Genomic DNA, 15,273 nt, shown 5'->3' on the forward strand with positions numbered 1-15,273 from the left:
TCATAGGCATATGTATGTATGTGTGTATAGGCCACTGCAGTAAGTTTTCCTGCCTTGTTGTTCATTTTGGGCCTCAAGAATGAATCTGTTATGAATGAGGGTGTTATACAAACCCAGATGCACAAAGATAAAACCAGGAATAATCACCTGCTGAACAGAAAATTCCTTTAACTGCCAAGTTTCTCCACTGCATCTAAAATATAGCTCAATTTAGAAATATTTAATTTATATCTACCTTCTAAGGAATATATCTATATCGTTTGCTATGGTATTACTTAACCATTTGATTAAAAAAAAATCTCAAGTGCCAACCTTATATCCCAATAACAAGCTGTGATCATGAAAATTTAAAGATTCACCTCTGATCAAAACTTTCACAGTCAATAGGCAAAACTGAAGGAAAATGAATTAATCTTGCATTCCATGGGATAAAGTAGAAGAAAGTAAAGCACACAGATACTTTATAGTATATTTTTCTCAATTTTTTGACATCCAGTGCCCTGAACTGTAGACAGACAGTTCATCTTGAAGAAGCTAACAAAAGCACATTTACAGAACGTAAATTGAATGTAAATCATTCAGAAGGGCATGATGGGAAAAGACACTAGACAAAGTCAGGAGACAGGGTTCTGGCTCTACTAACTAGTTGTATGACCTTGATCATGCCTTTCCAGGTCTCAATCTCAATCAGTAAATTTGGAAACTGGCAAATTAGGGGTTTGAGTCATGGATCTTTCTGACAGTCTGATGAAAAGTTAAAATCCCCAGCAGCAGTCACTCCTAGCCCTGAATTTTTGATGTTGTATGCCTCCTGAGCTCCCTTCTAGTGTTAAAATTCTATGATTCTGAATGTGCCCCTAATTATAACTTGGATGTATATTTGTTCTATCACTTGGGAGTAGGAAAAATTTAACCTGTAAGTCAGATGATATTTAGCCAATTTTTTTTTCTATGAAATTTTTACTTGATACAACTTCTTCACAATTTAGAGAAGTAGTAATATGGGTCCTTTTGAAACAAAAATGTAATAAAGCAAAATGGTAAAGCTATCCGTTCTAGTCTAGAAATAAACTTAGAAAAGTTTAAGACAGTGAGTTGCATGACAAAAACCATCACCTTAAAGTCACCCTGCGCTGTTATGAACTTCAGACTGAATGAAGGAGGAAATGGTAAGAATCAGAAAACAATGAAATTTCAGTATGTAAAGATTTCAGTTTTAAGAGAAAGTAGTGCTGGGACAGTACAAACAAGATTTATGAACTGAATGTAGGTGTGAATATACTAATTTGCCAGAAAACAAATGCTGGTGGGGAACAAGTAGAAAAGCCAGTAGAATGGTATAAAGGACTGAGAATGAACCTGGAAATTTGTGAACAAGCTAGGTCAATGAGGAAGCTAAGGATAAGGTGATGTAGATTTGAAGCCCAGGAAATTCATTCTGATAGAAAAGCAAAAACCAAAGATGTACTTGGAGACTAGAGCCTTATCTATAGAACTGAGCAAGATACCACATATCCTGAAAATAAGAAAAACTAAAAACAATTTTTGTGGACAGAAGCCAAAAGTAGTTTTGACCTAAAAAACCCAGAGAGATAAGTACAGAAAAGGATCATCCTCACCCAGGAACTAAAGGAAATAACTTGGATTTAAACTAGAAAATAGAAGGGTGAAACAATGTCTCGTGATTCTATAATATTAATTAAAATATTAAATAGCTACTATGTACTCAGACACTCACTAGCTGTGTGACCCTAGGCAAGTCACTTAACCTCTGTCCTATTCCACGGGAGAAGAAAATAGCAAACCACTCCATATTTTCAAGAAAATACCATACAGGGTAACGGACATTACTGAACAACATGTACTCAGTAACGTGCTAGGAAACTTACTAGGTGTCGACAATGTATTTAGTTACAAGCTATGGGACGCATATAAGCTATAGTCTCTGCTCTGAAACTTATGATCTAGTTACAGAGAAATTGCTGAATACATTAAAAATAGTGAATATTATAATATATAATTAATATGCTGAATTATGTGGTACAGATCACATGGGGGTGATCACAATGTGATCTACAGCAAAATTATTAACTCAGCTGTGTAACTTGTGGAAAGTAACCACAGTTTAAAACTGATCTATCTCTGATGCTATAATGATGTTCTACACCAACTAGGTTGGACTTTGATCTATACTCTGCTGTAAGTGATTATTTCAAATATGAATCTATTCATAAAACTTAGGGGGGGTCTTCAAATCTCAATCTTCCTACAGATATACTAGAATATGACTGAACCAATTTACAGTATCTACCAAGAAATTTTCAGGAAGGCATCTATTTTATTACACAAAGCAAGGTGCACCCATGTTACAGATTTGTTGCTAATTCTATTCTATCTGTTCAACAAGCTCTTTTAACATTTCAATTTATTGTCACTGCACTGTAATGAACAGCACATACTAATTATACAGCTGTAGCAATCACTTCCTAATTCTAAAAACAAAAAACAAGCCTGAGCACCTAAAATACCCTCTGACTGAACAAGCATTAACACTATCAGAATTCTAGAGAGTGAAATCGAAGGCAAAAGAGAAGCACAAAGTGATTACTCCAAATGGTACATTACCAAGATACCAGGGTCAATAACTCCTCTTGCTAATCACACACAGGGGTTCAAATATGAACAAAGCATATGAAGTTTTATTTTTACAGTTCAGCTGGGTGATATTTGCCAGAGATGAAACAGTGTTATTCCTTGTCTAAAAAGTTAGGCCCTACTTCATATAAGGTATAACAATGTTTCTCTACTCTGGTTGTTCGCTTGTATGGTACTGTTTACAGCAGAAAACATTATGTCCCATACTGAAGCAGAGAAAGAGAAAGAATAAACATCATATCATGATGCACGTCTATTAGATGCCTTGAGTAGTTCTTGAGCTGTAAATAAATACATGCTATTCCACTGTAAAAGACTTGGGAAATAGACAAGTTACTTGAGTTTCCCACATAGAATCCATTATTATATATTGAATCAATTTTCAGTGTGATGCAAAGCTTGTCAAATAGGAAGTACACTCTCAAAAATGCTTTTTTTCCTTAAGGCTTTGGATGCATCTGTTGGTCTGATATGCAACTGATAAGTTTTCATTAGCTAAGCAAGAAACTAATGGAGAGAAAGTTACATTCCTTATTGCAATGCATCTCCAGAATCAAAGCAACCTCTAGCACCTTACATTTCTTCCTAAGCAAAGAAACAGTTTATAAACACGTAGCTTCAGACGTGGATGATTTACATAAGGGAATACTTTCTTAGATCAGAAACAATTAAGAACTCAAAGTAAAATATATACAAGTAACACATCTCTAAGGTATTCACCAACTAGGACGGATTCAGATTTTTACTCTGCTATAGAGTGATTACTTTAAATATAAAACTATTTGCCTTAGGGGTTAATTAAATCACAATATTCCCATATACACATTTAAAATAAGTTTCAACCAACTTAGTCTCTACAAAGATAAAAATGTTTGAGCGAATTAAAACAGCAACACATCTAGTTTTTAAATTAACCTTGTACATTTGGCTGTATTTTTAATTTTAATAGTGATCATTCTGAGACATATCCTTGTAACAGTTCAAGGAAAGACAAACCACAGATATTGCTCATTTTTAAAAAAAGCAGTGAAATTTTTCAATTCCTGCTGGATCAAGAGACATAAAGGAAAAGAATCTGTTATAAAAAGAATAGCAAAAGATCTTGTTATCCCAAAGAGGGGTTTCAATTCATTTTTCCTACATACCAGTGGTAAGTAATGAATAAAACTAATTTTCTGAGGGTGAATTAAATCCTAAAACAAAAAAATATGCTTTGTTTCTGGCTTCTTTATATAAAGGAGGCTGGGGGAAGCAATAATGAAATCATTTCCAGAAGAAAAAAAAGAGTGTTCTTAATGTTCTACATAAAAAAGGATTTAATACCTACAAATAAAATAAACAAAAGCAAAGCATTCAATAAGCAAAACTACAGAACAATTGTTCTTTGCTCATTTTTCCTTTAGAGCTAAATAGTCTCTTTAGCCTAACCTCACCATGTCAATTTGTAAAACATGAAATCTATTCTTTGGCTTAACATGCTGTCAAGTTAGCAGTTAATTTTTTATTTTATCAGAAAAATCTGGAGCAGCTAGGTGGCACAGTGGATACAGCACTGGCCCTGAAGTCAGGAGGACCTCAGTTCAAATTCCGCCTCAGACCAAACACTTGACACTTACTAGCTGTGTGACCCTGGGCAAGTCACTTAACCCCAATTGCCTTAACAAAAAAAAAAAAAAAAAAAATCTGAGTGGAGGAAGAAGAGAGAAGTACCCTAGAGGCAACAACAAAATTCAAGAGAACTAAGTCATTAAATTGGTCAATTTGAGGGACAATGAAGAACAAAATTAGCCATTTGCCAATCCAGTATTTTCAGAAATAAAATTGAGGTTTCTCAGACTACTGTCAAGAAATTTCACTTTCTTTTTTTTAAAGAAGTTTCACTTTCACAACACCAACATTGCAACAGCATTATTTAGACGTATCTAATGTGCATTTCACTTTTTTTTTTAACCCACCAGGAAAATTACTGTTCATAATTAACAAAATATATCCATTGTATGTAATGAGATCCTGAAATCTCACATTCATTTTGGTACGTAAAACAATTTTTTTTCCATTTCAATAGTTTTATTGAAAGGTCACTTTCTTAGTACCAGGAAATAATGGTACTTTGTTAGGTTACTTCAGGTAACTTAAGTTTGTACTGATGAATTAGAAAGGAAATTTAATTAATCAGGTGTTTAGGAGTAACTGAAGAGGGCGTCTGCAAAATGAAGTGTTTTACAAAACGAAGCATAAGACATGAGACATGGGGTAGTTCTTTGGTTTATCCTTTGTTTTTCGTTTTGTTTTGTTTTTTGGTAAGGCAATTGGGGTTAAGTGATACGCCCAAGGTCCCACAGCTAGTACGTGTCAAGTGTTTGGTCTAAGGCCAGATTTGAACTCAGGTCCTCCTGACTTCAGGGCTGGTGCTCTATCCACTGAGCCACCTAGCTGCCCCTGGTTTATACTTAAAGGGAATTTTTTTTCCCCACATGTCAAAGGGAAATTTGAACTACTTATAGCTATTGTGGAAATTAAGCTAAATATTGCATTGATTATATGCTTTCCTAACCCTATGTCAATTTAGATTCATCAACCTACAACTAGCCTTAAATGCTCCAACTACCACATAATTAGTCAATCAAACTGCTGCTTACTTGAATCTGGATAGGCAACTCACTTTAGTCTAAGCTGAATTGTTACAGGAGCATTATGACAACAGCATATCCCATAAGCGTTGCTTTTAAATATAAAGTTCTAACAACCTAGTTTCATACCAACAGTAATCCTTATTTAAAAGCTCTAGAGTGTTAGCATTAGCATATATTGCTGTAGAAAGGCATTGCTGAGGTTTAAGACTGGCAGACTATGAAAGCTGCTTGTACAACAGAAATTAATTTTCTAAGGGTCTAGATGTTGAGATAAAAATAATTCTGTATAAAACTTTGTATACAACATATCACTTGTTCCCTAGGATAATGCTGAAGATCACTTAAGTTTAACATGTTGGTCTACAACTTTAACAGAATTTTTATAATTAAATTTAAATGAAAAATATGCCAAACAAAAATAAATCTTTAGAATTATTAGATTATCTAGTTGTATAAGGTTTTAACAAGGTTGTTTATACTGCATCAAAGACTAGTAACCCTGGCTATACTAAATTAGTACATCATACCATTATTCTGAAGTTGATCTGTTTGTGAACTTGCATCACAATTCAAATAACATCAATTAAAGTCAATCACACCTTGCCATCAATACTACCTCTAAGTATACCAGATCCAGATACTACTAGATTGGATCAATATTAACTGTCAATTCACAATATGGTCTCTCATCCTTACTCTATATTAGGGTTTCACATCTGAGTTTTAGTTTTTACAAACATGTTTCAAAAAGGATTATAATTTAGCCCTGAACACATTTCCAACTGCAGCACACACAACCAATTTCCAACTACAGCATGTTTCCCCCTCAAGTCTGAAAACATCAATGCCAACCTAGTTGCTATGTTTCAGGCTTCACAGCTTAAATCCAATCTAATACTGGAGTCCACAGTTCTGATGTGAAATAAGCCTTCAAAATAGTTGAATTTCTTCACCGTAAGAATCTTATTAAGACCCAGTTTCAGGGATTGTTGGAAGATGAGCAATTTTGTAACAACAATGCTTCAACTGACGTGCAATACGCCCAGACACAATTCACTTCAACTTTTGAACATTTAGTTTTAGAACACTTGTTTGATGAGTATTCAGTTAGGCACTTTGCTACAAGTTCCTGCCAGAAGTTCAGATCTCTGCAATTTTTCTTGGAATGTTTCTGAAGACATCCTACTCCTTCCATCAATTCTATAAATTTCTGTGCTTGAATCTCCTGTGCAATTATAGACAACACCAATAAAAGAAGGCTTTGCTTTAGAAAATATAATACTACAGTGGCATGCCTTAAGCTGAGCTTCCAGTCTTTCAAAACTCAGGTTCTTTCTCCTTACAAATGGTTAAGTTTTCATGAATGAGTGAGTAATAGCTGTAGAAACTGAAAGGCAGTAGCAGCTTTGACTTTCCAACACACCTTCTCTAATAAACTCTCTTCCATTCTATCAGGTCAGAAACCATAAATTTGTACTGGCTTATTCGGATCAAATCAGTGGCCAACGGGACTTTTCTCTCTTCCTCTGTCGATTTCACATACAGATAGAGGCAACTTAACCCCACACATCCAAGACGTTTGGGCTTATTTTGGACGGAAATCTGTCCAGTAAATTCACAGCTAGAGAAAATGCCATAGACTTTTAGCTGACGTTTGGACTCCTGTTCCAACAGAACATTCAGCTGGTGGAGCAGTTTCTGTGCTGCAGTTGTTACCATTGCCTCTATCATCTTGAGCTTCTTGGTAGCAAGCCTCCCCCCCCAGGGCCTGTCTTCTTATCCTAAAAAAATTAGTCCAAACATCCCTTATGGGGGAAGAGTAAAACGGTCCAGGGGAAGATGACGGAGAGGGTTTTGGGGCAGCAGTGCCAGTGAGCTGAGAATGATGCCAGTCCCCAAGCCACAAAGTGCTGAGATGCAAAACAGAATTCTTAAAAGAAATATAATAATCTTACTTGGGGAATAGAATGGATAGTACTGGTAAACAGCTAGGAAGAAATAGGAATTATCAGTAGGTAGACAATTTTAATTTCTCCAAGTTCATATAGTGAGCTGAGAATATGGACTGAAAAATACCTTCTGTTCATACTTCCATCTATTATGAAACTTTTTACCATCAAAGATGTCATTTCTAAGATACTACTACCTAACTGCACAAAACAGACTGACACCAAAATGGTGAGCAAGAAAATTAGTGATTCACAGTAACATTTTAGCAGATAGTCCACACTCACAATGTCCTAGGAGCCTTTAAGACAGTAAAATAAATGAGCCGACATGAAATTCAAAAGGAAGAGGGGAAAATAACAGAATACTTACTACATTCATAAATCTGTTCCAGCTTATCCACAGAGGAAAGAGAGAAGAATTTGTAACCAGATTTACTACCAACAGCTAAGGACCTGAAAAAGAATTAAATTATTAAGAAAGGCAAATCATGATATGAACTAATTCCACTTACGTGTTTTGGTTTTTTAAAAAAGTAAGGAACTCTTCTATACCTTATTATCTTAAGAGCATTGGGTGGGCTCTGAGAGGTTAAATGATTTGGCCAGGGTGATGTATGAGAAATGGGATGTGACTGCCAGCTTTCTATTCAGTATGTCACATGCCTCTTACAGAGATAACATGCAAAATTAACTCCCATTTGGAACTGTCAAACAAGTCTACTATGTGTTAGCCCATTAGAATTACAAAATAACACACCAAAAACTACTATTTTATAGTAACTGAGAGGTGATAAAGGATAGAATGTGTATGAAAGATGTGACACACCCTCAGTTAGGAAACTGTAGATATTCATAAAAAACGGTACATATTTATGAAAATAATTAAGATACGTCTGACTTCATTTGTTAAAGAACTGCAGTTAACAAAATAGATAATCTTGAGAAAATTTGTGTGGGCTAAATATGCTTTAACTATGATATTATGGTTAGTTGAAGATTTTTAGCTGTAACTATAATTCAACAAGACACTATAAATTGGTAAACTGTGTTATACAAAAGTATCAGGATACTGCCAGAAAGTTGGCTTGAACTAAGTAAAGCCAAGGACCAATGTGGCAGCTTTGGAGTTAAGCATACCATATTATCACCCAACAAAACAGCTTCTGCCAAAGTTAGAAGCACCTACACAGATAGAAGGAAATTACATAGGGAAGTTATCAATGAAACCGAAATGATTTTCCCCCCTTGATTAGAATCAAAACATTACTAAACTGAAGAAAACGAAGACCAAGAAAGTATATGACAAATGAAAACAGGGGAAAATAGGATAAAGCAGCAAAAGGTGGGATACGAATCAGTCATAAATTTTTAACATAACTTAGACTATATAAACAGAGAGGATGAAGCAAAGGACCAGGAATAATAAAGCCAGATTAAAGTTCTGTCCCTAAGCATCAGTTTCCTCACCTGTAAAAATGAGAATAATTGTCCTAGTAATTTTACATTTTACAAAGTTGTTACAAGTATCAAGAATACATGCTAAAGCATTTTTGGACTACAAAATGAAATATAAATGTGAGTTAGGAGACTACAATCTAGCACAAATATAAATTTAACATACTATTTGTATTTACACATCAATGAAACAAAAAACTGTAACTAAAAATACCGTACTACAAAGCAGTAATATTTGATACTGGTTAAAATCTAGAAAAGTGGAACAGATTAGGCACCTAACACAGGGAAGTAAACATAGAAGCATACTGTTTGATAAATACAGAAACCACAATTACTGGGCAGGTCTTACTATGAAAAAAAAAACTGCTAGGAAACTGGAAAGGAAACTGACTTACTAGGTTTAGACCAATATCTCAGAGTATAAACCAAGATTAAGTTCTAAATGGATACCTGATTTAGTTATAAAATGTTATATCATAGGGGCAGCTAGTCAGGAGGACCTGAGTTCAAATCCGGCCTTAGACACTTGACACTAGCTGTGTGACCCTGGGCAAGTCACTTAACCCTGATCGCCTTACCAAAAATGCAAAATAAAATAAAATAAAAATAAAAGGTCGTATCATAAACAAAAAAAGAATAAAGGAAATACCTATCACAACTATGGGTGGGGATAAGGTCATGACCAATTAAGGGATAAGGGTCACTCAAAAAAGACAAAATGGACAATTTTGATTACGTAAAATTGAAGTTTTTGCACAGACAAAACTGATGCAATGAAAATTAGAAAAATATTTAAATTGGAAACATTTTTACAGAAAATTTCTGATAAAGGTCTGATATTTGATACTTTAGGAAACGATTCAAATAAAAACAAAAGTCACTCCCCAATCAGTAATGATCAAAGGATATAAACAGGAAGCTGTCAAAGATATATGCACCCGCAGAAATTTTTTTAAAAAAGTTCTAAATCGGGGCAGCTAGGTGGCTCAGTGGATAGAGCACCGGACCTGAAGTCAGGAGAACCTGAGCTCAAATCCTGCTTCAGACCAAATACTTGACACTTACTGTGTGACCTTGGGCAAGTCACTTAACCCCAACTGCCTAAGCAAAAAATAAATAAATCAAATTAAAATAAAAATTAAAAAATTAAAAAGTTGTAAATCATTATCAGAAAATGCAAATTAAGCAACTATAAAGTTCCACTTCACATCAGACTGTCACAGTTGGCAAAACAAAAAAAAAAGGAGGAGAGAGGAAGAATAAATAATTGTTGGAACAGCTGAATATAAGCACAAGAATAACTTGGAGCTGTGAACTGGTCCAGTCATTTTAGAAGAAATTTGGAATTATATCAAAAAAGTTACTAAACTGTAAATGCTGTTTGATCCAGTGATACTGCTACTACTAGGTTTCTAGTCCAAAGAAAGAACAGGGCCCTTAAGTACAAAAATATTTATAGCAGCTCTTTTTTGTACTGGCAAAGAACTGGAAACCGAGGGAGTATCTATCAAGTGGGGAATGAATAGAAAAATCTACACCCTAAAAGACTTCCATGAACTGATACTGAGTGAAGGGAACAAAACAATCTCTATGACAACACTGTAAAGAAAATTTCGGAAAGAATAACTATGAACTCTGATCAATGCAATGATCAAGGATTTCAGAGGGCCAATGATGAAATATGCCACCTACCTCCAGAGACAGAGGTGATGAACTCCAGGTGCAGAATGAGACATACATTTTCAGACATGGCCAGATTTATATTTTACACAGGAGATTTGTTTTCCTTTTTTTCAAGAAAAGGTGGGAGGGTGGGGGTGGATGGAGGCTACTAACAGGGTTAAAAAAAAAATGAAACAAGGGGCAGCTAGGTGGCGCAGTGGATAGAGCAATAGCCCTGAAGTCAGGAGCACCTGAGTTCAAATCAGGCCTCAGACCAAACACTTGACACTTACTAGCAACCCCAACTGCCTAGAAATAAAAAATAAAAATGAAAAAAAATGAAAAAAAAAAAAGGATCATTGAAGCAGAATGGAAGGGTGGTCAGTAGGAAATGCAGACAAGCAGGATTGTTTTGAAAAACATGTTAAATTTATTATATATTTAAAACAAAAGCAAAATTATGTGATGACGTCGATTTGAATCTTCAAGTGCAATTCTTTCTGTTCTACATACACACACACACTTATTTGGTGGTTTTTTAAAATTCAGAATAAAAAAGTTAAAATAAATAAAAAGCAATTGATTACAAATGAGGGGGTGGGGAATCAAGATATCCTATAGGTACCCAAAACGCAATATGGCCAAAATGAAATTTATCTCTCATCCCAAACCTATCCTTCCTCTAAACTTTCTTTTTTCTGTCAAAGTCACTCCACATATACAATTCCTCACATATCTAATCTAATAAGTTACCAAAATCTCTTCTATCTACTCAGAGCCTTATACTCCTATCACCTTAATTCAGGTCCTTATCACCTCTATATTATTGCCAACATCCTCCTAACTGGTCTCCCCAGCTCTCAAGGCTCTTCCCTTTGTTTCATTCTACACACAGCTACTGAAGTGATTTTCCTCAAGCTCTTTTCTGATCTTTTCTGTCCCATACTCTTCTGAGGCTGTTTAAGCTTTTAAAGCCCTTCACAAACCTTGCCCCAATCTATCTTTTCAGCCTCACTGCACAATTACTACCCTGCCAGCATTCTGACCCAACCAAAATGATCTATTCCTCACTAGATCTCTGCTTTAGAATGCATCCCTTTTCACCTATGCAGCACAGAATCTCCTTCCAAGAAGGACCATCTTCTTTATGAATTATTTTCTGATCCCAATTGCCTGTACTTCCCAAACTAACTTGGCATTTATTTATACTTATTATCTTCATAAGTATATGCTGTATATATGTATAGATCTTCATCTGCACATGCTGATAGATGTTCCTATCTTCACTCATTAGAATGTAAGCTCCTTAGGAGTAGACAAAGCTACACATCGAACTTTGATAAACAGGGTGTTACTAACTCACAGTAAACTGGAGGATCACCTAGCCACAGGTCCTTATCAGCCTCTCTGCTACACACTCCCACCTCCACCCCACTTTAATCCCCAAGCCACCTGCCCCCAGGTCTTACCTACCACAGGCCCCATAGCTGTACCCTCTTTATGGAAGTCTCTCTCACAACTAGATTGGTGAGCTCTTTCAAAATAGGGATTGTCTTGCTCTTAATAAATGCTTTTCCACTCAGGTGATCAATTGAAAATAATAATGATGAAAAGGGCAAGACAAGGTTAACTATCTAAAATTCTAGCAAAACCTTGAACAAGTGACAATAAGACAAAAAATGATTCATACTTGAGGATAGGACTTCATTTCCTTAAATGAAGAAAAAAATTAGTGAATTTGGTGGGTTGCAATGGCCTCTAGAACAGATTAACATTCCTTGTTCTAAAAGTGCTCTTTTGTTCCTTTAATAAAAAGTAATTAAAAAAAAACTTGAAAGGTCTTTCTATATTCAGCTACTTCGGGTTATCTCTTTATATTGTTTAATCTTATTTAATCTAATATGAAGAAGTAAAATTATGGCCATAACATGAAACTCTTCACTTTCTGATTAAGAGTAAATAAAGAGCAAAAGAGCCACAGAATACTTCCCTATAATACCTTTTTTCAAAGGTCCCTTTGAAGGAGCAGATATTCTTAAGTTTTTTTGTGTCATAGACCCCTCTGGCAGTCTGGTGATGCCGTCTCAGAAAAATGTTTTTAAATAACTGAAGGAAATGCTAAATTTCAGTTAGAAGTCTACACCCTGGGGGGGGGGGGGCAGGGGGAGAAGAGGAAGGTCCATGGACCACAGGCACTTCTTCTATACCGTTTACAGGATTATTCTGAAAGGAAAAATAGCATGTGATTATGAAGGGTATAGGACCAGGCCAATAGGATAGTATTTCTCTAATTAACAAAGACATTTTCCCTTTTTATTCTCAAAATTGCCCTGTGAGACAGGTGTTGCATGTATTATTCCCATTTTGCAGATGAGAATTTGGCAGCCCAAAAGCAATAGGAATGCTATGCAATTACCAAGTCCCAACATAGTAAGATACATAAAGCCAAAATTTAGTACTTATTATAAAAATTTGGAAAATTCTATAAATTACCTAAGGCCTGTGAATGTAATAGTTTCTCATCTCACTCAAATATTAATGACTTCAAATGTTAATTTTACTAGGTTTGAAAATTACAATTTGCTGTTATTTTGAATAACAGAAGTAACATGTAACAAACTTTGCACAAATACTTTCTGCTGTACTGAAAATTTGTTATACAGAATACTGGCTGAAAATACTGGGTCATGAAAAGGTCTCAATTCTTTGCTTAAAAGAATTTCTTTGTTGCAGCAAGTCCTGGCCTATAATTAAAATTCCAGACATTACAGTTTGTAAATCCACTCTTCTTAGACTATTCAATACAGCAGAGGAACCACAATATTAATAGAAAGAACACTACATTATAAATCAGGGGACCTTGGTTTTAGCACTGCGTAGGTAGGTACTTAATAAAATGTTTGTTGATTAATTGACTAATAGTTTTGATTTTGCCAATAACAAGTTGAGTAACCTTGGCCAAATATTTTACATCTAGACTCAATTAACAATTGAAATGAGCAATATATAGTTTGCTACTATATCAATTACATTCAGTACACAAACTCAATCCGAAGACCAAGAATTACTCTGGACAGAGCCAAATGACATACTCCTCCACTACCACCATCCTTACATCATTTCCTCTTACTCACTTCTCAAGATGGCCCTCCTCCCTCCTAGTCCCATAAGTCATCCTCCTTTCTTCAGCAGTTTCATCTCTTAACTATCTTCAGATTCTCAGTACCATCATCTGAAGAATTTCATAACATGTCCCTTTTTTTTTTTCAACTCTAAGGGCTTGTGTCCCATTGCTCCCTATGACATCTTCTCTAAACAAAAAGCCTCAAGATTCTCACTGGACACCAAAATAATGGCCCAAATTACTTATTATACACTTACAGTTTTACTTCCAGTCCAATATTTAACATACCAAGGTTATTATTAATTTCGTTCCTGCATATGGGCAGATTTCAGTGATGTACACTGCAAGAACACTAAGAAAAAACAGATCCCTAGCGACTTCGAAATGATGGCAACCTGTATGTGGAAAAAGTGGAGAAAAGAATCCCAGGCCTATTGACTTTTAGTCCGAAAGATCTAGGTTCAAAACCCATGTCTGATACACTAGGTATGTGACTCTGGGCAAGCAGGTTAACCTTTCTGAGCTGCAGTTCTCTCATCTGTAAAATAAAAAAACACTTGGACTCGTATTCTCTACGTATTCTCTCGTATTCTCTACGTATTCTCTCGTATTCTCTATTCTTTCCAGCTCCAACTCTTTGACTGATCCCAGGATGGCAAACCCCAGGGAAAAACTTCCAGTGTGAACTTTGGTTCAAAGTGAGGCCGAAAAAAAAAAACAAAAAACACCTCCCCTTCTGCCCTCGCTTTAAGAAAAAAAAAACAAAACAAAAAAACTTTAAAACACTACACACACACACACTACCTGTGGGACAAGAACTTCCCTCTCCCCTTCCCCCGATCCCTAACCTAGAAAAGACCAAGAAATCACCAGAAAGAGGGGAATTGATTCCCACCCCCAGGAAGCCACAGTCCCTGCTGCTCCAGTGATTGGCCCTGACCCACCCCACCTCTCTCCCAGCCTCCCAGAGAAGGCCTGGCCTTCACCCCAATCCTTGCAGGGAGGCTGCGGGGGTGGGGTCTGGGTGGAGGGTCACTCCTAATGCCCGAGGCGAGAGGAACTGCGCCCTCGGGAGCGGAGTCCGCGGGGCACCCCCACCCCGCCCCGCCCCGCCAACTCTCGGGGGTCCTTCCTTACGTGTTGTCCTGGTTGAAGTTGGCGAAGAGCAGCTGGCTGGAGCCAGCCTCCCCGCTCTGACTGGCCAGGTTCATGGCTGAGAGGGGGGCCTTGGCTCGGGCGCTCTACTCCCGGGCCGGGACAGACGAGGGAGTCAGGGTCGGCTCCGGGCCCCGCTCTCCGCCGCCGCCGACGTCTCCTCCGTTGTGGGTCCCCCAGCTAATGTGGCTCTGGCTGTGGCTGCCGCTCCTGCTGCCGCTATCGCCGCCGCCGCCGCTCGTTGCTCCAACTTCTGTCGTCGCCTCATCCCTTCCCGTCTCTTGTTTACGCTCCAGGTCCTAAACCTCGCAGGGCGCTTGCGCCGCTCCGCCCCCACGGCCGCACACGACCGAGGTCGTGCACAGGCGCAATAGCCACAACACGCATGTGGTGCGGGATCACGGTGGCCGCGAAGGACGCTGGTTCTGCATGAGTGCGCACGCGCGACGCCTGAATCACGGTCCGGTGGCCCATTTCGAGGACCGGCGCCGCCGAGCCCGGGAAACTGCGCGTGCGTGGGGGGGGGGTGGGTCCCCCGGCGCATGCGCATTGGGATTTTGAGAACTGAGGCAACTGTTCCATCGCTGTGTGGGGTGTTTACTTTTTAGCTAGAACAGAAATTGCTAACTTTTTGTGT

General features: G+C 37.2%; 1 protein-coding gene and 1 pseudogene across 2 annotated transcripts in view; both read right to left on the bottom strand.

The window, feature by feature from the left end:
• Nucleotides 1-14,788, bottom strand: part of WIPI2 (WD repeat domain, phosphoinositide interacting 2) — a 37,179-nt gene extending 22,391 nt beyond the window's left edge. For both annotated transcript variants that reach the window (XM_027874444.1, XM_027874445.1), the window contains exons 1-2: nucleotides 14,619-14,788; nucleotides 7,608-7,690 (exon numbers count right to left, since the gene is read on the bottom strand). In XM_027874444.1, coding sequence (XP_027730245.1) covers nucleotides 7,608-7,690; nucleotides 14,619-14,692 — 157 coding nt within the window. In that variant the 5' untranslated portion in view covers nucleotides 14,693-14,788. The remainder of the gene's footprint in view (nucleotides 1-7,607; nucleotides 7,691-14,618) is intronic.
• LOC114052042 lies at nucleotides 6,195-7,019 on the bottom strand (annotated as a pseudogene).
• Nucleotides 14,789-15,273: the final 485 nt, after the last annotated feature.

Source organism: Vombatus ursinus, unplaced genomic scaffold, assembly GCF_900497805.2.
Source record: "Vombatus ursinus unplaced genomic scaffold, bare-nosed wombat genome assembly UNPS02014807.1, whole genome shotgun sequence".
NCBI lineage: Eukaryota > Metazoa > Chordata > Mammalia > Diprotodontia > Vombatidae > Vombatus > Vombatus ursinus.